Source organism: Ovis canadensis, chromosome 24 (genome assembly GCF_042477335.2).
Source record: "Ovis canadensis isolate MfBH-ARS-UI-01 breed Bighorn chromosome 24, ARS-UI_OviCan_v2, whole genome shotgun sequence".
In the NCBI taxonomy this organism is placed as follows: Eukaryota; Metazoa; Chordata; class Mammalia; order Artiodactyla; family Bovidae; genus Ovis; species Ovis canadensis.
In genome coordinates this window covers 40,051,165-40,076,132 of record NC_091268.1, presented here as the reverse complement: position 1 = coordinate 40,076,132, position 24,968 = coordinate 40,051,165, and the positions used below count along the sequence as shown (strand labels likewise).

General features: G+C 45.5%; 1 protein-coding gene across 10 annotated transcripts in view; it reads left to right on the top strand.

Moving 5' to 3' along the window:
- Window positions 1-319: 319 nt before the first annotated feature.
- The window catches only part of NSMCE1 (NSE1 homolog, SMC5-SMC6 complex component), a 35,264-nt gene continuing 10,615 nt past the window's right edge, over window positions 320-24,968 (top strand). For 2 of the 10 annotated variants that reach the window (XM_069570776.1, XM_069570777.1), the window contains exons 1-3: window positions 560-832; window positions 939-1,062; window positions 7,373-7,519. In XM_069570776.1, coding sequence (XP_069426877.1) covers window positions 1,035-1,062; window positions 7,373-7,519 — 175 coding nt within the window. In that variant the 5' untranslated portion in view covers window positions 560-832; window positions 939-1,034. Of the gene's footprint in view, window positions 833-938; window positions 1,063-1,416; window positions 1,585-5,549; window positions 5,730-6,858; window positions 7,520-24,968 lie in introns of those variants that run through there. The other 8 variants (XM_069570779.1, XM_069570784.1, XM_069570775.1 and 5 more) reach the window with 8 other exon arrangements.

The window sequence follows — 24,968 nt, the reverse complement described above, 5'->3', positions numbered from 1 at the left end:
TTTAAACCTCACAAACACAGTTTCATTGGTACTATTATTATCCCCATTTGACAGAATAAGAAACTGAGGCTCAGTGCAGCTCAGTGACTTGCACAAGATTCGGCAACCAGTACGTGGCAAAGCCAGGATTCTAGTTTAGGCTATTTGACAACAGAGGCCTCGTTCTTGACCATGGGGCAAACACTATCTGTTCTAAAGATGGGAAACTGCCCCAGGACAGAGCATTAAGCTGTGCCCGTGGAATCGAACCCACTACGTAGGGCACACAGCACTCTTTTCCTTCCTCTTCTTGGGCCGCGGGGTGCCACTGTGAGGTGGAAGGCGGAGGACGAGAAGAGGAAGCCCTTTCCCATAAGGTACAGAGAGTCGCTTGGGATGCTCTAACTCCGGACCTAATTGACAGATCCCGCGGCACCATGGCAACAGCGCGGGCTGCAGAACGGAAGTGCGTCACCCTATGGGAGGGCTAGATCTGCGATGGCAACCAATGGGAGAGCCACATACGCGTTCGCCCCGCCTAGAAGGAGGGGCCGAACCCTCCTTTCTGCCTTCGTCGTCTTCTGTGTGGACTGCGCTTGGGCGCTGTGGTGGGTAATCTGGGCGTCCGGGCGGGAGGCTGAAGGGAAAAGAAAACGGCGGCCTCGAAAGGCGAGGGGCGGGCAGCAGGTGCGGTCAGGCCCCGGGGTCGGTCCCGTGGTGTGGCACAGTGTGTCGCCGGGGTCCGGGGGCCTGGGGCTTCTCAGTTCCTGGTGGGGAAACTGAGGCCCCGAGAGGGGCAGGCTGGAAGCTAGGCCCTTACACGGAGACAGACGTTTTAAAGTCGTAGTATTAGGTGAGGAAATACTTTAAATCAGAATATTAGTTGTAAAAGCGAAATACAAAATTGACTAATCTGAATAAGTACGGCCTTCCACTGACCATGCTTTCGGTGTTGACAGCCTCTGTGCTTCCCTACTATTTTGGGTACAGAACTTATTACCTTGTACAAGTGCGCAGCTCCTTATTTCAGAGCCCTGAGGCTACATGTGTTCAGAATGCCAAAATTTCTCGAGTTTTCCAAAGGTAATGTACATGCATTGTAGGTCCTGTCATATCTTCAGCAGGGTCTTGAGCAGTGTCTTGTAATCAGATACTTTTTTCACAGCTAAATATATGCGTATGTACACATATATATAGGGGGTAAGCAACAACCCTAAATAACCTCACCTTAGGTTAGATCAGGTTTTCAAACTGAAAAGAGTTGGTTTTGAGAGTGTGTTCGATTTGAGAATTGCAGAGAAGGGACCTGGATGATAATTTTATTGTTCACTCATATTTCTTGAATATTTGAACCGAGGGTGTCAGAATTCCTAACTCTGCTTTTGTATGGTCACTCCCTGTCTCCATTACTAATTCTGTTGCCTTCTACCCTCTCAGCCTCAGGTTCCTCATCTGTAAAATAGGATCATGCTTTCTTCATAAGATTCTGACAAGGATGAAATGAGACTGCACGTGAAGCGTTTATACTGTGTCTGGCACTTGGCACAGATGGTTATGTTTGAGATTTTCTTATTCCACAAACTTTTCTATTTATAAATTACTTGGGTAGGTAATACATATCCATGGTTAACCCCTGCCCCCTTCATAGAGGCAACTGACTTCAATGCACAAACAAGCCTTTTTTTAATTAAGATAGTAACACACAACTATAAGTTTGAAGAACAAAAGTACAATGACCATCCACCACCTAGTTAAGAAATAGAACATTATCATTTTCTCAAAGCCTACATTGAATTCTTTTCTTCCCTCCCGGAAGATATCCACTGCCCTGAATATTGTGTTATCATTCCCTTGTTCTTCTTTGTAGTTTTTAGTATTATCTCATTAATGCAATGCACAGATTTGCTAGTTTTTAGATTCTATATAAATGGGATCCAGATATATATTTTGTGAGTTGATTCTTACACATAATGTTACGTCTAAGAGATGCATCCATATTGCCATGAGTAGCTCTACTTCATTGCTGCTTTGAATTCCATGGTATGTTTATAAATGCCTTTATGTAGATATTCTTGAGTTGAAACTGTTGCCAGATTTTTGCTATTACAGCATGCTATTTTTACTTTAGGAAGTTTATAAACGTACTTCCTGAGGTAAATGTGAAAATTTCTGTAAGGCATATACCTAAGAGTGGTTTTGTGGGGATATCAGATTTGCTAATGTTATCAAATAAACATCTGAAGTAATTAGAAGGGCTTATACTCTACCAGCAGTTGATGCAAGTTTCAGCCTCAACCATTTTTAAGAATGTATGCCCGTCTGGTGATGGATAAGACATTAGTCACTGTGGTTTAACACTTATTTGCCTGGTGCGAGATTGAACGTTTCTTATCTTAATTTATTAATCACTTGTGCATTGTCTTCATAAAATTCTCCATGTTCGTTCTTCCAGTTGTCTTCCTCTTACTGATTTGTAGGAGTTTTTTTTTTTTTTTTAATCTCATTATGGATCTTTTGTGGTTTAAATGTGTTTCAAGTATCTTCTAGTTTGAGCTTGTCTTCTGTTTCTGACTCCCGTGCTTTCTGTTTTTGGTGAGCAAAGTTCTTAATTTTAACAAAGTCGATTTATCAGTGTATTGTATGGTTTGTTTTTTTCATATCTTTTAAAGAAGTTCTTTCCTACCTTTGGGTCCTAAAGACAAACTCCTGTGTTGTCTAAAAGTTTTATAATGTTCCTTTCTTATGATCTTAACCCTCAAGAATTGATTTTTGTGGATACTGTGAAATAAGTGTCTAATTTTATTTTTATTTTGTTCATGTATGTATAATGGGCTGTCCTGGCACCTTTCATTGAAAAGTGCTTTTCCCTGAAGTTCCATTTCTGCAGCATGCCAAGTATCCATATATATACCCTTTTCTATTCCTTAGTTGTCTGTTCTATTCCATTGGCCTTGTTTGTCCATTTCTGTACTATTACCACAACTTTATTATTATTATCACACTGTATTCATTACTCTAGCTGTATATTAAGTCTTGGGACCTGGTATGACAAGTCCTCCAGGAATGTCTTTGCTGTTTTGTGTTTACATTTTCCATATACATTTTAGAATCATCTTGTCAAATCACACACAATCATGCCCACCAAGCCTGTTAGGATTTTGATTGGAATTGTTTTGATTCAGTTACATTGGATCACTTTGAATTTTAAAGTAACTGCTTTTAACTTTTCATCCTTAAGTGTTCTGTGTGCTGTGGTTTTTGTAGATGTCATTTAGTAAAGGAAGTTTCCTTTTATGCCAAGTCTGTTAAAAGAGTTTCTATATGAATGAATGTTGAATTTTATCAGCTATTATGTGATTTTGTGCTTTTTCTTCTTTATTCTACTAATATGATTGTTGATGTTCAGTTGCTAGGTCATGTCCAGCTCTTTTGCGACCCCATGAACTGCCAGGCTCCTCTCTCTATGGGATTTCCCAGGCAGGAGTACTGGAGTGGGTTGCCATTTCCTTTTCTGGGGGATCTTCCCAATCCAGGTCGCTCACATTGATTTTGTCCCCTGACCCCTCCAGCTTTACTGAGATATTATTGACAGATGCCATTTGATTGACTTTCAGTGTTAAACCCTTGCTTGATCACAACCTATCATTCTTTTTGCGTTGCTGGATTCGGTTTGTTAATTTTTTTCTTTAGGCCTACTGCATCTGTGCTCATGAAAAATATTGAACTTTTCATGTTACTTTCTTTTGACGTCTTTGGTAGGTTTCCGTGCCCAACTTATGTTGGCCTTATCAGATGCTTTGGGGACAGCTTGCTCTTTTTCCGGCTCTGTGATAGTTTGTGTAACATTTGAAATTATTTGTTTCTAGAATACTTGGTAGAACTTCTTGATAAATCCATTGGGACCTGAAGTTTTCTTTGTGGGAAGATAAATTTCCCATAAAATGTCTATAATGGTTATAAAATTGTTTATGTTTTAAAATAATCTTTAGTTTTGAATGAGTTCCTATGACTGTATACACATTTAAAATTCAGGTTATTTTAGTTTGTCTATAATATCTTTTTAAAACGTTTGTGTCTGCATTTGGTTTCCCTTTTTCATTCCAAATGTTATTTATTTATAAATTTTATCTCTCTTCTTGAAAAATCTTGTCAGAGATTTGTCACTTAATTATTTTTTTCAAAGAATTAATTTTAGTTCTGTTGACCTTTTCAGATATGTACTTATTTTCTATTTCATTAATTTCTGGTCTTTGGTTTTTTCGTTCTTTAACTTTCTTTGTATTTAATTTGCTGTTATTATTTTTATAGCTTCTTGATATGGGTGTCTAACTCACTAATTTTCATGCCCTCCCTCCTCAAGTATATATAAAAATTTAAGGCTATTAATTTCTTTCTTCTGTTTTAGTTTCCTTCTGCTGGTTTCTGTGTGTAATGTTTTGTTATTTTCAGTTCAAAATATTTTCTAATTTCCATTAATAATTCCTCTTTAATAATGGCTTATTTAGGAGTATGTTTCTTAAATTCTAAACAACTTTTCTAGTTTTCGTTTCTGGTTTCCACCTGTATTGCACTGCTGTCAGAGAACATACTCTGAATGAGACCAGTCCTTTACAGTTTGCTGAGACTTGCTTTCTGGCCCATATGTGGCAGTTTGCAAAATTATTCTGAGTATGCTTAAAGATTCTGTATTCTGTTGCTGTTGGGTGCAGTGTTTTATGCATGTCCATTGGATTAAGCTTTTTGCTGCGTTTTACAAGTCTTTTCTATAAACTTACAGATTCTTTTTATTCATTTTATCAGTGATTGAGAGGGCTATGTTAAAATCTTCCACTATAGTTATGGATTTACGTGTTTATTTTTGTAGGTCTGATTATTTCTGCCTTAACTGTTTGGAGGCTCTGTTACTAGGTGCTTAAACATTTAAAATTGTTAGAGCTTCTTTGGAACTGAACCTTTGTATCATTTTACGGGGACCATCTTTATCTCTAGTAATAATTTCTGCCCTAAAGTCTATTTTGTGTCATATTAATATTGGTTAGTTGGCAGAGTGTGTATTTTCCTATCCTTTTACTGTAAATTTTTTGGCATTCTTATGTTTTAGAAGTAACTTCTATGTCATATAGCTAGGTTTTATTCATTATTCAATTTGGCAAGTTTTTGATCTAACAGCCTGGCTGCATCATCTATTTAAAGACCCTTAATTTGGAGAACCTGAGTTTCCATAGTCTCTAGGATAAAAGTCCACAGAATATTCTGTTCTTGTCCCTGGAACAACCACTGACAATTAAGGGTGTACTCAGTACTAAAACGGACTTCCCAGGTGGCTCAGTGGTAAAGAATCCACCTGTCAGTGCAGGAGACGTGAGTTCAATCCCTGGTTGGAAAGATCCCCTGGAGTAGGAAATGGTAACCCACTCCAGTATTTTGCCTGGGAGATCTCGTGGACAGAGGAGCCTGATGTGCTACTGTCCATGGGGTTGCAAAGAGTCAGACATGGCTGAGCAACTGAGCATGCACACACAGTACCTAAAAATAGAATGAATGAATGAGATATCCTATCCTAATGTTAGGAAATACACTTGGCTGGACTTGAGCACTGGCTGGAGCTGAGTCAACCCCAGAGAAGAGAAGGGTCAGAGTCTGAAGATCAGGTCTGTGGTGTCTGAATATCTGCGTGGACTGTAACACCCGAACCAGTGATTCTGGAAGGAGGAGGACTGCAGGGAGGAAAAGGGTTGAGGAAGGAAAAGGTGGGTCCAGTTTAGGATTGGTTGAGATTGAGATGCTGGTGAGATATACTCGAGGGTAGCTAGCAGGCAGGCAGAGGGGCTGGTCGTGAGATAGTGTGTCTTCCTAGTTCTGAGGCTCAGCCAATGATGCCTTTAGAAAGAATAGTAACCTTTTTGCATATCTCCTGGTGCTAGTTCTTGACAAACCCTTGGTAGTCATATTTCATTTAAACTTCATCGTATGTGTTAAAGATAGTATTATCCCCATTTTATAGATGAAAAGACTGAGGTTAAGCATATTAGCTAAACCTGTGTTTATTCTGTGTTATATTTCTCTAAGGTAATAGTGACTTTCTGATGAGATCATGGCATCATGGGAAGTGGATGTTAAAACCTCAGGATTCCAAGCCCCTGTGCAGTCAGAACTTCCAGAAAAGACCTGGAGATCTGCATTTGTAATACACGAGTTGGGTGATTCTTAAGATCAGGCGAGTCTGGCACGCACTGGTCTCGGAGCCCTTTGTCTAGTTCTAAACCCCAGGTCTTACCCCTGCACCGCACCACCTCTCTGTGGCAGGAGCAGGCCTTTAGATCAGACTTGTGCTTTTTTTAAAATCAAGGCTCCTTTTATCAGCTCTGATCTTTGTGGTTTGTGGAAAGATAGCGTTTTAGTAGAGAGCAAGGAGATTTTCAAAACACCCTGCAGTCCTAGCACAACAGTTGTTTTATCAGTGGTGTGGGAGAGGAGAGGGAAACCAGCTCTTATTGTTTCCTCTCATCTCTCTAAGCAGTGAATGTTATTCTAATTTTATAGTGAGAAAAGGGACCTCAGCTAAATTTATCCCAAACCATAGACCTGGTGGGAGGTTGAGCCAACTTTCAGACTCAGAATTGTCTACTAGTAAAAATAGCTAACTTTTTTTTTTTTTTTAACAAGCATTTAGACTGTTACCCCCAGGCTCCTATATGTATTTTTTTTAATTGAGGTATAGTTGTTACACAATATTTTAAGTTTCAGGGGTACAACAGAGTGATTCACAATTTTTAAAGGTTATACTCCATTTATAGTTGTCACAGGCTGTTATGTTCTTTGTTCGTTTTTCCTCATAGTAATTCTAAGGAGGATGTTTTTGTCCTTTTCACTTAACAGATCAGAAACTGAAGCGCGTAGAGGGTCCATTTCCCTATTTCACGCACCCGTGTGGTGGAGCAACCTGTGAAACCTGGCGTTCTGGCTGCTTCCAGAGTCTGTTATTTTCACCAGTTGTTGTTGTTTAGTTGCTAAGTTGTGTCTGACTCTTTTGTGACCCTATAGACAGTAGCCTGTGAGGCTCCTCTGTCCATGGGATTTCCCAGGCAAAAACACTGGAGGTGGGTTCCATTTCCTCCTCCAGGGGATCTTCCCAATCCAGGGATTGAACCCACGTCTCCTGCATTGGCAGGCAGGTTCTTTACCACTGAGTCACCAGGGAAGCTCAAGCTTCTTACCTCTGCACAGTGCTGATGTGCCTTGTCCCTGACTTGTGTCCTTTTCATTTTTGTACTAATCAGCATGATGAACTTGATTCTAGAAACTGTCACAAACTTGTAGACTGGAACACAGCATGGAGCATCGCTTCTGGTGTGCTCGGACGTGACTGGATTTCCTTTGCTTCCTTTTTTAGTTCCTCCATCCATGCAGGGCAACACGAGGAGAACGGGCATCATGACCGATGTCCACCGGCGATTTCTGCAGCTGCTGATGACTCACGGTGTGCTGGAAGAGTGCGACGTCAAGCGCTTGCAGAAGCACTGCTATAAGGTCCATGACTGTGAGTACCCTGCCCTGCCCCCAGGCTGCTCTGCGGCCGTACGATCGGGGGCTAGTGATGCTGGGCTGACGCTGCGCACCCAGTCCACCGATGCTCCTGACCTGGGCATTCAGGTCTGTCACTGTCTCACACCAGCCCATCTTGCTTATCTTCAACTCTTGATTTTTTTTAAAAAGTAAATGTGACGCTTAGCCCAGTGGCTAAGAATCTGGACTCTGATGGCTGGATAGTTATGGTTCACACTAAAGCTCTAGCGCCTTCTCTAGTCCGAGTTTCTTCACTTCTAAAATGAGGATTTTTATTTGTACTTGGCACCTGGGGTGGCTCAAAGGCTTAAGAGACATGATACGAGCTAAACACCTGGCATGGAAGGTGCTCCCTTGGCTATTGACGTAAGAGGGCAGCTTCGCACAGCAGTGAAGGGCACAGCCTTAGACTTGGCCCAGCTGGTAAAGCTCATCCCTGCCTTGTGCCAGCTGTGGGCATTGGGAGCGTCGTCTTAGTGGGTTATTGGGAGAAGCGAAGATAACACACGTGGAGCACTTAGAGACAGGACCTGGTTTCAGTAACTGGAGGGCTCAGGAGAAGCAAGAGGATCCATTTGGACAGATCAGTGAAATCCACATCCGTAGATCTTACTCAGCGGAATGTCAGTGTGGGTAGATCTCATTGAGTGAAAAAGTTGGTAAATTATACTTATTGTACAATGTCATTGTGCTAAGTATTTTGTAAAACGTAACAATCTTTACTGTTCATGAATACATACGTCTGCGTGTAGAAATCTAAAAGTGGACTCAAAGGATATGGGGTACGCTGTGCGGTGCTTGTCTTTGGGGAGAGGAGGAGGGGGATCATTTTGTCATTAGAAATCAATGGACACCTCATTGTCTATTTTGTTCTTTGAAAAAGAAAAAGACTTGAAGTAAATGTGACATTATTAGGATAGTGTAGTCGTTGTCTTGATTAACAGGAATAAGTGTTTTTTTATTGTATGTTTTTGTCTTTCTGTAGTTTTGTGAGTTTTTTTGGCTGTATCAGACCTTAGTTGTGGCATGAAGGCGCTTCCTTGTGTCATGCAGGATCTTTCATTGCGATGCGCGGACTCTAGTTACAGTGTGTGAACTCAGTAGTTGCAACATTCAGGCATAGTTGCAACATTCAGGCGTAGTTGCTCTGCGGCTTGTGGGATCTTAGTTCTGTGAACACGGATTGAACCCATGCCCCCTCCTCCATTCCTGCATTGCAAGGCAGATTCTTAACCACTGGACCACGAGGGAAGGCCCCCTTTTGGTATTTTTAATTTTCAAAAGAAGTAGTGAGCTAAGCCAAGAGGGCTGGGGTAAGGTATGAGCGGGGCACTGGGGACACTGGTCAAGGGACCTGAGACCAGCTGCCTCGTTAGAGAACTGGAGTCTGTGATGTGACGGAGGCAGAAGCCAGGTCCCCAGGAGCTGAGCGGGGAAGAGCAGTAAGGGGAGACGGCAAGTACAGAGCAGTGTCCTTCCTGATGTGCAGGAGGAGGCGGACAGAAGAGGGTGGCGTTTAGAGAGGAGGCAGGTTTGAAGTGGCTGGCCCGCTGATGTGTTCATGGGAAATTCTGAGAGCTGGATGGTGCATGGCAACAAGTCAAAAGCTTGGCGGGGCCCTCAATAAGGAATCCCTTTAAACTCCCCTCGATCCTTTGTGTCCAGACTTAATTGACATATGAACCTTGGGAAACTTTGGACAAGAACATATGCTCTGTGGGAAGAGAACGTGTTCTTGTGGTGTGTAGGTTTACAGGTTATGAAGAGCCCATAATTGTACTCCATAGTCATGGGCTGGCTTGTTTGTTTGTTTTTGTTTTTTAACTCTGTGGACATTGCAGACCTTCTGGAAGGATTTGAAGCAAGACAGTGACATAGTTATTGCTGTGCTTGAGACTTTCCTCCTGGTGAAAATATATCTGCTCTGATTGCCTGTACTGTGGTGGGTCGGGGTCTTTGGTGAGAGCCTCAACCTTCTCCAATATTCTTGCCTGGAAAATCCCATGGGCAGGGGAGCCTGGCCAGCTGCAGTCCACGGGGTTGCAAAGAGATGACTGAGTGACTCATACTTTCACTTTTCACTTTTCCTTTATAGAAATGGAATATTACACCTGTCAAGCTGCCTTCTCTTGCTCTTTAAAAAATACAGCAGGACTTTAACCCTGGCCATCAGTGTCCTCCAGCGATAGGCAGAGTCATGTTTTTCTTAATCTTACTTACATGACAGTTCCTTCTCTCTTTTAGTTTCTTACCTAAGCTCTGGCCTTGAGCTTTATTGTTGATGGGGAAGTTTCAGAGCTGACTGTAAGGAGCTGTATGATGCCTCAGTACTAAGAATGAAAGTGTTTTTGCCTTTATCTGACCTTTAAAGTTGTCATGACCTAATTTAGGAAAGTCCTGTAAAATGTGTCTAGGAATTGATTTATTCCTCACATCTCATGTACCGTTTCTGTTCATCAAGATCTGGTTATGGCTAGGATAGTCAGGATAGAACTGTAGATGTTTTCTCCCATCCTTCATTAAAAAAAAGGAGAGTGAGAGAGAAAAGCTTGTTTTTAAGTGTCAGTGTTATTTGAGAGATTAATATCCCCAAGGGATGATAAAAAGAAATCATCTAAAATTAAGTAAAAGCTTAGAAGACTAAGATTATTAATCTCCTATCGTTTGAAGAGATTCCTAGGAAATTCCCCATTTGCCAACGAGAAAAGTGCTCAGGGCCTCAGAGAAGATGAAGCAACGAAGCTGTTGAAACTGCAAGTTCTTCTCCTTGCTGTTGCCCGCAGCGTTTGTCCCTTTTATCAAAATGCTTCCTAATTTGGGCTCCCCTGTTACTGTCATTGCGGGAAGACCAATTCCCCACATCTCTTGGCTAGGAAAGAATTTTTTTTTTTTGACATCCTGGTATGAAGCCTTGGCCTTTCTTCCTGGCACTGGAGCACCTTCGATTTTGGCCCAGGGCTTGTGTGCAAGCATGTGGCCATCCGGCAACACTTCCTGAGACTCCCTGGTGGGCCGGGCCTCTGGGCAAGGGCTGATGACACAGAGATAAACTTTACTCTGGGTTTTGTGAGTCATGTACACACAATCAGACAAGTCCAGTGTAAGCCCCCTTGATGGGCGTGGGTACAGGAGGCCTGTGGAGTGCGGGTGAAGACGTGTGCTGGAGGATTTCCCCTTTTGACCAGGTTAGAGCAACAGGGACTCTTTACTTTCCTGACTGAAACAATTGAAAAATGGACAAAATCCTTGCAACCCTGAACTTTAGTCAGTGAAGGACAGTGATCTCTTGAGAGGTAAGCAATGAGGGGTTTTTCCATCTTGACACTAAATATTCATTGTTGTCCCCCCCCCCCGCCCAACACTACCTTCCCAGTTCTCTACATACCACCCAGGTGTCCAAGAACTCAGTTCAGTTCTGACCCTATGTATCTGGAGTTAGGTGTCAGATCCCACCAGTGAGGGAGGGACTTAGTCCTGTGAGATTGCACCTACTTCCTGTGCCAGTTGCAAGTCCTGGGCCACCCATTCTTCTGACTGACCGACTGTAAATCAAGGGTTCCTATGACACCCTCCTCAGGTTCAATACCTTGGTGGAATGGGTCTTAAAACTTAAAAAAACATGTTACTTGCCTTTGCTGGTTTATTATTTGTCTGACTGTTTGTATCCCCAGGGACTGTAGCCCACTAGGCTCCTCTGTCCATGGGATTCTGCAGACAAGAATACTGGAGTGGGTTGCCATTTCCTTCTCCAGGGGATCTTCCCAGTCTAGAGACTGAACCCACATCTCCTGTGTCTCCTGCGCTGCAGGTGGATTCTTTACCCACTGCACCATTGGGGAAGCTTTCTAAGTTTATTGTAAAGGATACAACTCAAGAATAGTTGTGCAGATAAGACGCAAAGCCAGGCTCTGGCAGGCGGGGGTGGTTTAGAACCTCCACGCCCTCTCTGGGTGCTCCACCCTCCTCGGGCCTTGATGTGTTCACCTCAGAGAAGCTCTCCAGATCTCAACATTTAGGGATTTTTTAGTGCAGTTTTAATCACATAGGTGTGATTGATCAAATCATTGGCTGATGGTGATTAGCTCAATTTCTGCTCCCCAGATTTGTGGGATGAGGCTGAAAGTTCCAAGCATCAAATCAAGGCTTGTTCTTTCTGCAAGCGGCCCTCATCCTGAAGTTAGTTAGGGACCTGCCAAGAGTCATCTCATCAGAACAGAAGACCTGCCTGTCACCTTGTCACTCGGGAAATTCCAAGTGTTTTAGGAACTGTGTACCAGGAACCAGGAACAGTGACCAAGGATCTTCTTACACCACAGGGAAGAGGGGGGTGAGCACGACAGTTGCCTCCACTCACTGCCGTGAGAGCGTCTTCAGGCCATGGTGCGGGGGGAGCCAGGCAGAGCCAGACAGACTCTCTGAGCTGAGGAGATGGAGCTGAGAGTTCAGGAGACGAAAGCAGCTAGGGTTTGCAGGACAGGGTCCTGGAGAAGAGAGGTGCACAGAGAGAAGAGCAGAAATCTGTAGAGTACCTCTCCACTCCTGTCAAGGGTTGAGCTGGGAACTGATCAGCAAGGGAACTCCCTGAAGCTAAGAAACACTTGAGAAAAAGCATTAGGGAAGCAGTGTGGGATTTTCACATGGGGCTGGGAATAGTGCCTGTTCCAGGCCCAGATGGCTTCCCTGGTAAATTCTATCAGACATTCAGGGAAGAAGTAATACCAGTTCTACCTTAGCTCCTCCAGAAACTTGAAGAGAACACTTCCCAAGTCATTCTATAAGAGTTGCATTATCCTGATACTAAAACCAGACAGATACTGCAAGGAGAGAAAACTAAAGACCAAGATCCCTTCTGAATGTAGATGCTAAAATTCTTTTTATCTATTAATTTTTGGCCATACTGGGTCTTTGTTGCTGTATGTGGGCTTTTGCTACTTGTGGTCCATGGGTTTCTCGTTGCCATGGCTTCTCTTGTTGTGGAGCATGGGCACGTGGGCTTCAGTAGTTGTGCATGGGCTCAGTAGTTGTGGCTTAGTTGCCCTGAGGCTTGTGGGATCTTAGTTCCCAGACCAGGGATCGAACCCATGTCCCCTGACTTGGCAGGCGGATTCTTAACTAGACCACCAGGGAAATCCCTGTAGGTGTTAAAATTCTAAACACAATTTTTGCCAGTTTCATTCAGCAATATATAAAAAGGATGATATAAAATGACCAAGTAGGGTTTACCCCAAGAATGCAAGGGGTAAGCATTTGGAAATCAGTCAGTGTAGTAATTCACCATATTAGCAAACTAAAAAAGCAAAACCGTAAGATCATCTCAGTAGGTTCAGAAGAAGCATTTGACAAAATCCAGTTATCTACCCTGGCATGATGAAGAGGAGTCTCTTACAGAAAACCAATGAGATCCTCCTGAGCAGGGTGTAAGCAAGATAAACAGGATCTCAGGGCTTAGAGCAGGAGAGAGGAATCAACAACTGTCTGCACAGAGTTGAAAAATCTCAAGTCTATTCTGATAAAAAAAAAAAACCCTCAACAAATAAATAGGAAAGGAAGGGAACTTCCTTAACCCAATAAAGGGGATCTATGTAAAACTACAGCTAATATGCTTAATTGTAAGAGACTGAATACTTTCCCCTTGATTTCAGGAGCAAGACAGGAAGGAATGTCTGTTCTCATCATTTCTGTTCATCATTGTACTAGAGGTTCTAGCCAGTGCACTCAGGCAAGGAAAAATAAAATAAAGGCATCCACATTGGAAAGGAAGAAGTAAAATTGTCTATTCACAGACGTGCTCATCTGTGTATTACAAAATCAGATGGAGTCTTTGAAAAAGCTACCAGAACTGATAAGTGGCTCTAGTAAAGTTGCAGGTTGCAAGATCGGTATACAAAAATCATTTGCATTTTTTCTGTGTTAGCAGTGAATCATCAGAAACTGAAAAAATTTTTTAAAGCACCACATTTATATAGCATCAAACTATGAAATACTTAGGAATAAATCTGACAAAAGTTTGTAAGGAGCCCTGTAAACTGGAAATCCCAGAATACTGCTGAGAAAAATTTAAAAAGAGCTAAATAAATGGAGAGACACACCATGTTCATGGGCTGGAAAACTCAGTATTGCTAAGATACCAGTTTTCCTCAAAATGACATGTGTTAATAAATTCAACTCAATATCACTCAGATTGAATGATTTGGTGGCATTTCAGGGGGCTTCAGGGAACTCTGATCCTTGATGTCGCAGCACAGAAAGAATCCAGTGAGAGGCAAAGTGATAGGTAAGAAGTGATTTATGAGAATAGGATGCTTGTGAGGCTTACAGATGGGCCAGCAAGAGGGTGGCATGTGCCAAGAACTTAGTGGGCTACAGTTTTATAATCACAGGAGAAGTGGGAAGGAGTTGAAAGACCACCTTCTTCCTCATTCTTGAGTAGATATCATGCTTCCCTTAGCAGCTCCTCCAGGTTGGGCAGGGGAGTTTTTCTTGTTGCTACATGGTCAAGCTGGGACTTGTCATGGCACAGTGGAGATGAGCAAAAAGGTAGTAACATATGCTAAAAATTGTAAGTCATTTCAGGTTTTAGTATACTGTCACTTTTTTCTTAGACTTTTATTTTTGGTGCAAGCAGAAGGGTGCTTAGGAGTCATTAGCTCACTGGGCAGGATGCGGGTCTCTCGCCCCCACTGTTGTAGTCTCATTGCTGTAGGGTGTGTCTCATTGCTCCTGCTCCATGGTTTTGTTGCTAAGCAAGCCTTCTTGGTTTTGTGGTTAAGCAAACCTGCTTTCTTGAGTGATCGTTAACTTTCGGGGGTCTCCCATACTCTTTGCTTTACTTACAGTCCCCTGAAAAGTGAAAGTCACTCAGTCATGTCCGAATCTAGCCTGGTAGACTGTAGCCTACCAGGCTCCTCTGTCCATCAAATTCTCGAGGCAGTAATACTGGAGTGGGTGGTAGCTGTTCCCTTCTCCAGGAGATCTTACCTGGATGGAACCCAGGTCTCCCACATTGCAGGCGGACTCTTTACTGTCTGAGCCACCAGGGAAGCCCTACAGTCCCTGAGCGGGATTAACTGTTTAATTACCTACTTTCCGCTTCACTCTGTCCCTATCAGAATTCCAGCAGGGTCTTTTTTGTTGTTGTTTTGTAGAAATTGAAAAGCTGATTCCAAAGTTCACATGGAAATCCAAAGAACCAGAAAGAGCAAAAACTGTTTTGAAGAAGACAGTCAAACTTAGAGGATTAATGCTGATTAATTATCTGATTAATTAGGTTAATTAGGTCAATTAAGATGACCTGATTTTAAGACATTATATAACTAGACAGTGTGGTATTGGCATAAAGAAAGATCTACAGGTCAGTGGAATAGAAAAGAGCTGATTTTTGACAGACATGCAAAGGCAACTCAGGGAAAATAGTCTTTTCAAAAAACAATGCTGAAATAATTAGATATCCGTATTAAAAAAATACCTGAGCCAACTTTGCACCATATATAAATGTTAAGATGAATCACATACCTAAACATAAAACCTAAAACTATCACACTTCTAGAAGAAAATAAAGGAAGAAACCTTCATGACCTTGGATTAGGCAAAGATTTCTTGGATATGATCCATAAGAGAACGAATTGTTGATTGCACTTCAAAATTTTAAAATTCTGCTCTTTGAAATATACTTACTGCTTAGAGAATGAAAAGACAAGCCAAATACCGAGAGAAAATATTTGTATATCGCATATCTGATAAAAGGTTTGTATCCAGAATATATAGAGGACTCTCAAAACTCAACAATTAGAAAACATACAACCCAGTTAAAAAAGGGACAAAAGACTTGAACAGACACTTCACCAAAGAAGTTCTGTGGATGGCAGACGAGCACATGAAAAGATGCTTATCCTTTCATTAGACCTTAGGGAAATGCAAACTAAGACCACAGTGAGGGACCACCAAATGCCTATCAGAATATATGTGGTTTACAAGACTGTGTATCGCGTGCTGGCAAGACAGCGGAAGAGCTGGAGCACTCACTTCCTCTTGGGTATCAGATGCTATAGCCATCTTGAAAAAGAGTGCGGCAGTTTCATGACAGCTATTTCTCTCTCATGTATTTGTTTTTAGGCTCGAGAAATGAAGATATGTGTCCACACAAAGGCTCATGCCTAAGTCTTCAGCGTAGGTTTACTTGTAATGGCCCCAAAATGAAAAAACTAATTGTCCCATCGACAGGTGAACTGGTAGATGGACTGTGGTATTATCCATCTGATGGTGGGTGCTACTTAGCATTTGAAAGGGACCAACCATTGCTATGTGCTACATTATGAATGAATCTCAACATGGTCATGCCCAGTGGGGAAGCCAAGCAAAGGAGAGTATATATTGTATGAATCCATATAGACACAGTTCTGGACAGCGCATGCTTAGCCGTAGTGAGAGAAAGGAGTTCAGCGGTCTCCTGGGGATATGGCACAGGGGAGGGTAGTGAGCAGTGGGAGAGGGACTGCACACAGACACGAGGAGACTTTTCAGTGGTGATGGGTATGCTTAGTATCTTGATCGTCGTGGTTTCAAGGGTGTAACGTATCATAACTTACTAAATTGTGCCCTTTAAAATTGCAGGTGAATTATATCTGAACAAAGCTGTTTAAAAAAAATTCTGCATTTAAACCAGCTTTGCTCCTTGGTAGCTGTGGAACCTTGATGACGTCACTCAACCCCAGAGCTGTATGAATGGAACGTATGGCATGTGATCTGTGGCCTGTCAGTGCCGTGTAGGGAAGTCAGCAGGTTTCCACAATGCAGCTCATTCTCTCGGTCTCATAAGGCCCTGTGTCATCAGTGTGGGACTCAATGAAAATAGATGCAGCATTCAGGAGAAGTATTCTTTCTACTTACCTGGAGAGGCCCCCTCCTCAAAATGACTCCCAAGACAGTTGGTGTTCAGTTTCTGAAAAACAAAACAGGCATGGAAACCTGAATTTTGAAGCCTTTGTAAGAGGCCCAGGAGCCCTTGGGAAGTAGGTATTTCTTCCTGATGATGTTATCAGGGAATGGTGTTGCCCCCCTTGGGGGATTGAGGGGGCCCTGAACCTGAATCTGACTCTTGGATGGAATGTGTGTCATTGATCATGTGGCTTTAAGGGCAGAAGCAAAATGTTGCCAGGTCCGCAGTTTCATGGTAACAAGTCTCTCAAAGTTACTTGCCTTGTTAAACTCTGGGGGCTGGTCTTTCTGGTTTTGTGTGGTTGAACGTGTTGGGTTTTAGGGAATCATTGGGTGCAGCCTCCTTGTCTTACAGAGCAGGAAGTAGAAACCCCTGGAGTGTGAATTGCTGTGCGGCCTCTTCTCACACAGTGGCTCTGGGCTTCCCCCTTCGCTGCCCCATGCTGCCTTCCACATTAGTGCCAGATTCACAGAGGGCCTGCCTTGCTTGAAGCTCCTAGCCTTGCTTTTTAAATTCGTTTTTTATTTTGAAGTAGTTCCAAACTCACAGGAGAGTTGTAAGAACTTCCCCTACCCTGAATCATCTGAGAGTAGGTTACCAGTTTGAAATTCTGTTGCCCCTACATTCTTTAGCGTGTGTTTCCTTCTAGCAAAGACATTCTACATAACCACAGGACGACCATTAAAACCCAAACATTAACATTGATCATCACTATCATCTGGTCCGTAGATCCCATTGGAGTTTCTCGAGTTGTCCCAACATTGTCTTTTTTAGCAAAGGAGCCACCCCAGTGTCACATGTTACATTTAGTTGTCATATACAGTTTGTCGAAAGGACAAATTAGGTAGAATGTCTAAAATCTTAGATTAAAAAATTGACACATTATTTCAGTGAGTAGAATAAGCAATAGGATGCTCAGGCAAAAAACTAGTGAACTGAAATGCATGTACCAAAAACAGGTTAGGGCACACTGTCAGAGGAACCTTGGGAGTGGAGGGTATTTTCTGTGTTTGTCAAGCCTCTCCTGCTAGCTTTGTTTTCTCATGTGGGTTTACATGGCCATTTCTGCACTCAGGGCTCCGGCTCGTGGTGCGTGGCCTGTATTAGTGGCGAGGCAGTGATACTGCCCACCTTTCCGCTGAGTGTTCCCTCCTGTGTCCGCAGTCACATTTAAACGCACCTTCTCTTTCCACGGAGGACTCAGCGATGATCAGATGCTGGCTCCAAATAAGTTTTCCTCCTGCTTTTAATGATCTCATTGCACATTCCCCTCCTTTTGCTGTGATAATAACCTTACTGATGTCAGCCGGCTTGCCATTCCAGTTAATCAGGGGGGATTACGCGTGTGCCCATAACTGAAAAGTGGCATAAAATTAGCATGAAAAGTAACATCTCCGACGGGACTTGATGAATTTTTGAACATATGGAATTTCACAGCAGGCAGCTGTGATGTGTGCTCAGGCTGGAGTGTTTGGGTTCTGGAAGTTCTGCAGCCAGGAGGGAATGAATGCTGTGGCTTTCACATCTCTGGCTCTTGAAAGACTGACTGTGTCCAAGTTTGTGGGGTGAGGTGGGGGCAGGGTGGGCACGGTCCCTCCCAGGCCAGCGTGGATCTGCTGAGCTGGGACCTCTGTGTGCTCCACGCTCTCCTAAGCGTGGGCCTCATTAGGTTCGGAATGTGTTTTGCGTTGCATCCCCCCCATGAAGGGCGGACTTGTGGGTGTGTGGGAGGACGGAGAGTCAGTTCTTCAGCAGGATCACCACACACGCCACTGGCAGGAACAAGGAAGCCTTTTCTTGAAGATGCAAGTTCAAATCGGGGACTCAGAAAAGTTTTTTTGTTTTTTGTTTTTTTCACTTTCTGTCTTTGCTTTCTGTTTTGTAAAGGAAATCTGATTTACTTCATGGAAAAGTTGTGAGGGTCACACAGGGAGCTTAGGCGACGTGCCTGGCTCAGAGTACTTCCTGCTCCTTGCGGCCCCTTCCTTCCTGTACGTCCCTCCCCATAGCGTCCACTCTCAGATCCTGGGGCTGGGGGTGGGGAAGTGAGCCCCAGAAGGTCCGTGATGTTGGTCCTTAGTGCGATGGAATTGCAATAGGAATTCATAAGCTCAGTTTCTTTCTTTTTTTTCCTAAAATTATTTATTTTTGGCTGCGCTGGGTCCTCACTGCTGCATGGGCTTTCGCTAGTTGTGGCGGGCGGGGCTGCTCTTGGTTGCCGTGCACAGGCCTCTCACTGCGTTAGTCTCTCTTGTTGCAGAGCATGGACTCTAGGGCACGTGGCCTTCAGTGGTGGTGACACGTGGGCTCAGTAGTTCTCGGTTCCTGGGCGGTAGAGCGCAGGCTCAGTAGTTGCGGTGCATGGGCTTGGCTAGTCTGTGGCATGTGGGATCTCCCTGGACTAGGGATGGAACTCGTGTCTCCTGCATTGGCAGGCAGATTGTTTACCACTGAGCCACCAGGGAAGCCCTCTATAAGCTTATTTTCTGATACAGGGGTTTTCTTAGAAAATCCAGACAGTGTGGTCATCATTTCCTCGTAGAAGGAGATGACGAGGGCAGGTGCCGAGGGGGGTGTGAATGCCAGGGGAAGGCTAGCACAGCCGAGTGGAGAGCGAGCAGGCACACGGGAGTGTGGCTGGGAGTGGTGGGAGTCACGGGTGGCTTCCAGGTGGGTGGTTGTAGTGCCGGGATCTGGTCGCACCCTAGCTGCATGTGGAGGATGGGGCTAGGCGGTGGGGACTCAGAGGAGGGCTACAGTGAGCAGGATGGAAGTGGTCAGTCCTCTTCTGACAGCACCGCAGGCTTGCACGCCTTTCAGCCCCTTCCTAAGCCCTGCTGGGAACGGGCCGCTGAGCCAATTCCCACGTGTATGAGGTGTGGGCATAAGCAAAGACCACCCAGGTGAGAACAGGCGACGGCTGTTTACTCAGAGCTTGCTCTCTCAAGGCACTTGTGTTTTGGAGATCTGATGGCAGGCAGAGGGGTGGGGAAGCTCCATGGTGGGGGAGAGGGAAGGCCTCGGCGGGCCCAATTGGAGGCTGCGGCTCGGGAAGCTGGAGGCGGGCTAACTAGAGGCAGGACAGCCTGTGATGGGTTCGGGGGAACATTCCTGACTTTCTCTGGTGGGGCCCAAAGCAGAAATCAGGGAAGCTGTCAGTTATTAATCAAGACTTGGTCATTCTACAGAGGTTACTGGTGGCTTCCTGTGGGTGATAGGTTGGTTTCCTGGGCTGGTTGGTGCCAGTTGTGGATCAGTGCCCTGTTTTTATACATGGTTATTGTCCGTTGTACGTTCAGTCTATCAGATGAATGTGTGTGACACAGTCAATTCCTCTGAGTTGTTTCCCCTGAGAAACCACAGTTGCTTCTCTGGTGGACCTGGGACACCGTGGCCTCTGCAGTCTCCCTCTGTCTTTATGGCAGGGTTCCAGCCCAAACCACATTTTGAAAACTGGTGCTGTCATTGGGATCTAGTTTGCAAGTGTAGTTTTTACCCTATAGTAATTCTAATTTTTAAAAACTGTTTTTTAAAAAACTTTTCTCACATGAGAAAAAACAATTTTTCTAATAAAAATCTAAAAATTGGGCACATGCCTGGAGCAGAAGAGCCCTGCCTCTCTCAACGGGACACTCGCTGTCCACTTCACCCTCTGTGCCCACTGCTAGCTTCCCGCCTGGTCTGCGTGGACATCTGGCTTGTCAGTCTCCACAGCTCTGCTCAGATGAGCTTGAGGGAGAAGCTCGGGGACGCAGCTGAGCTGCTCGGTCCAGCCGGGGTGGCAGCCCAGCCCTGCAGAGCCTTCATCAGCTCCTTGACTGCTTGGATGGTTGCGGGTGGGGGCTGCCACACATCTCAGTGATGGGTGGACTGCTTGTTTTCAGAGGGCGAGATGAAAATGAGATGCACATGAAGAGCATCCGCAGTGAAGTTCTGCTGAAAGTGGTTGGGTTTCCTGGGATGACTCACCGTGTAATCTGGACTCTGCCCCATCTCAGCACCATCATGATGGGAGTCCTGTTGCTTTGTTGCCAGAACTGCTGAACAGTAGGCCTCAGCCAGGGGAATGGCTGATGAGTAGGCTTCCTGCACTCATATGGACAGTGGGCGTCTGTCCCTGTCGCCACTCCAGCAATGTTCTCATGGGTTTTATGGCACTTAATGCCTGTGGCCGAGATGCTGGAGCTGTGCCGAGGGCTATCAGGTAAGGTTTATGCCCTGTCGTTTAGGCCCAAGAGTAGACTTCCTAACTGAAATGACCTCTTGATTTTGGGGAAAGAAAAAAAAAATGATGTCTATACCTGGAGACAAATCTCTCACCAATAGATTTTTTTAAAAGAGCCCATTATTAAAAGCCTGTTCCCTCTGCACCATCAGAGCCCTGAGCTAATCTCTGTTGTCACAGGACACTGTCATTTTTCCCTTGTTTCAGACTCCGGAGGGTTAATGGCACCAGGGTGTATTGTTGAGCATTGAAATATTTTTTAAACCTTTTATTATGGAAAAAGAGAGATAAGGAGAGAGAATAATACAGTGCAGCCTCATGTACTCATCACCCAGTTAAAACAATTCATGACTAATCTTATTTTATCTGTCCTCCTAATTGCTCACCCCCGTATCATTTTGACGTAGTTCTCAGACCTCATTGCATATTTGAGTAAGAATTTTTTCCTTTTTTTAAAAAATGAATGCTCAAGTCCTTTGGTCGCTGTGCCAGGCTGAAGGCCACATGTTTCTGGTCCAGACTTTGTCACCTGCCCTGTGATCTTGGTTAAGTCCTTAACCTCTCTGACCCTTGGTATTCTCTTGGCAGTCGTTTGTGGGGGCCTTTTATGAGATCCTGAGGGAATGAAACTGTCGCAGGTGCTTTACGGATGGAGAGAACTCTTGTCTAGTCTCTCTGCCCCATGAAAGGCTGTCCACCTTTCATGCCAGCTCTTCCCAGCCCTGTTCACTAGTTGCTCCACGGAAGTGACATTGTCAGCTCTCGTCTTCCCACTCACCCATCGCACTGTTGGTCAAGAGGACCACCTTCCCCAGGCAGTTAATACGAAAGCCCCAGGCCGGGACATGACCCCTCGCACATCTCTGTGCCCCAGCGCCCATGTCTGGCCCGGGCCTGGGTGGCCCTGTCCTCAGTGCGGCACTCAGGAGGACCACCCAGCTCGCCCCACCAGATGAGAGGGTTCCCATGGGGCAAGTTGGCCCATGCGTGGTTCAGTCCCCTGGGGTCTTATTTTTTGCTGTTATTTCCTTTGCCTAAAATAGTATTTCCTCTGCCTAAAAATGTCCTATCCGTGGCGTCTAGTTTGGAACAAAACTATTTGTTGCTCAGAAGTTAGGGCAGCAGACTTCCTGCTGCCCAAGCATGCAGTGAACCCTGGGCTCCCGTAGGCTTCTGGGAGCAGAGACTGATGAATAAGAAGTCTGTTGGGTAAATTAAAATTTGTTTTTAAAGAAAAAGAGATAATGTATGCAGTGATGGCCAGAAAAAAGTCTCTCAAAAGGAACTGAACCAGCCCCTACTCCTCAGAGAAGCGTCCCGTTGGTTCTCTGCTGCCCCAGCCTGTCCATTGCCCTGAGTCCCATTTTTTAATTGGCCCTACGGGGAGGCACTTCCTGCTACAGAAGGAGCAGTTCTGTTCTGTTCTGAGTCCTCTAGTTCAGTTCCTCCCGTAGTTGTGACCTGGCCGAAGGGTCTGGACCTCCTCTCTTGGCAGATGGATGAGGTGTTGGCCGGCCCGCCTCAGCGTGTATCCTTTGGGCATGGCCCTCTGGCGTCCTTCCCAGGGCCTGCCTGCACACTCACTGTCTCTCTGTATTGGCCGCGTCTCTCTTTGTGACTCTAAGGGCAAGTTCTAGAGGAATTAGATGTGACTTTGGTGGGGTCTGGGGTAAGGAATGTTCCCAGGGGACGCTTGCTCTGCTCCCCAGAGGCCCCGAGGGCTCTTCTTCGAGCCCATGCTTGACTTGGGCTTCATTTCCACTTGGAGGAGCTCGGGGCAAGTGCTTTAACTCTGGTATGTAAAGCTGATGATAGCAACTCACCTTACGGACTTAGTGTTCTTGCAGTGATGAAATGAGCCCTGCATTTACAGGCCTGTTGTTCCCAACCCAACAGGAGGACTTCACCACAGCCCACAAGGTGTGGGCACACACGCTGTGCATACAGGGAGAGAGCACAGGGCCGCCGGGGAGCTACAGACCCTTGCTTGGTCCAGCCATGCTGCCGAGCATGGGCATCCCACCTTGCTGACTGCCGGTCATTAGTGTGGAGGGACCCAGCCTCTGAGCCAGGGCTACCCACAGAAACCTGATACACTGATGCCTAAAGCCTGTCGTTTTTCCTTAGTTGATTCGGAATCTGAAGGGAAGAGTCATGTTATTTGTTAGTTTGCTAAAATCCCTGGAAGTGGTAGAACCAAGACTAGAAATAGTTGCTTCAGAATCACGTGATATGCTCGGTGTCTCATGCCCGGTATCATGACCTTGGACTCACGGGATACTGGGGCCAAATGGATCATTAGACACTCATGTAGCCCAGACTTGCCAGCTGTAGCTTCTCTACTGTGGGCTCCAGGGAGAGGGGCCAGAGCAGTGAAAAGTAGCTGCTGTGAAGGCTTGATTTTGGGAAGCGCCGATCTGTGTTACCTTGATCGTTAATGGGCACGTCAGGGATCTTGGTAGCAAGCAAGCGTTCCCAATTCTGGCTATCTTAGAAAGAAACGTGTGGGAGGCTGTTGGGAAGGGAGCACGCAGGACTGGTAGAGGGCTCGTGGCCAGGCTGGGGAACGGGCACAGGGAGCCCACGGTTACCAGGCATGGGAAGCACAGCAGCACCTCACGGTCACAGCCTCTCTCGCTCAGACTGAGAGGGTGTTTGATAGGCTGCACATGGGTCCTGGGTCCACTGCTGGCTGACCTGGGACCTGACCGCCCCCCCCCCAGCTTCCTGCCCTCTGGTTCTCTGGTTGTGGGGTCTCTTCTCCCCGCAAAAGTCACACATATGACAGAAAAACTCCAGGAGTAGGGCAGCCAGCTCTGGTGCCTGGAACAAAGTATGAGAGGGGAGGATGTGCTTGAGGACTCTGGGAGGACAAGGCAGAGCCCAGGACCCTTGTCTAGTGGGCAGGGCAGCAAGGGGCGGTTCTGGGACGCCTGAGAGGCGGAGCGGGGGTGGTGGAGGAGAGAGGGTGAAGGGAAGGCTGGCTCTGAGGCCACCATGTGGCTTTCAGGGATCAGAGGAAGGGAGAGGTGGGCCTTGGGGGCCCCAGAGGGGCAGGGCGGGCCTGGGCTGGCCCTCCAGCTGCCTTGGTTGCCCCCAAGAAGTCCAGTTGGGGAGGGGGTGCTGCTGAACAGGAGGAAAGCTTATTCCCAGGTAATGACATGGTACAGCTTGTCTGTGGGAACCGCGTGCAGGTCAGCCGAGGTGAGGACTGTGGCTGAGCCCTGACGGACGCTCACACTCACGGAGGGCGGGGTGAGTGGAGCGCACAGGAGCCCCTGAGCAGGGGGTGGGCTGCTGCAAGAAGGACAGTGATAGGAAGTGGGATTTTTTTCCCCTTAGATGAAAATATTTTGAAAACATTCATGTTTCTGAAAAGTGAGGCTGGACAACGAACCAGAGGCGGTGGGCGAAGGGAAGCGCAGGGCAGCTATTAGCTCATCTTTGCAGACAGGCTTTCTGGAAAGTCCGAGGCAGCAGAAGGCTTTTGATCCGCCCCCAGAGTACATTTTTCTGAATGGCACCCAGGAGAGGCCTTTTCAGTGGAAAAAGTGAATTCTCACTTTCAGAGGAGGTGGGACTTGCCGCTGTGTCACTTGGGGTAGATGGGGTAGCTCCTGTCCATCAGCGGAAGGTGGGTCTTGGTGCCTGGGCCTCCTCTCCCCACGGCCGAGTTTTTCTGGGTGGAGGAGTCCACGGTGGAGGTGCTCTGCGTGGTGTGGGAGAGGAGGAGAGCACCAGAGCAGCTTTTGGAAAAAAGTGTCCTGTGAGTTGGCTTTCGTAACTAGTGAGAAGGAGGGCTCTTGCTCAGAGGCACAGAGGCAGGAAATGTGAGCGTGTCTCACTCCTCTGATCACAGTTTTAAAACAGCATCTGTGGCCACATCATCACACTACTGTTACAATTTTGCCACGTCCATGTACCATGTTTATTAATATGATTTTTTTCTTCAGTTATTTTTTTTTAACTTAAGCAACTTAAACCAGGGAAGGTTAGACCCCGCTGTGATGTGCATCTTGGTATTTCTGTCCGGGCCTCCCGGGCCTCCTCAGCTGTGCCTGTGACACAGCTGCTGCCCTTACATTGGCCATGACCTCCACTGCCACCAGAGTGACCTTTTGTTTTTCTAGACTTTTGTAGTATTTAGCAATTCAAAGAGCTTACACATACCTCTCTCTGTAAGAAGCCAGATATCAAGTGCCCTGGGATGACCCCCGGCTCACCTTAGTTCCCTTCCTAGCGGTGGCCTTGGTCATCAGTGTG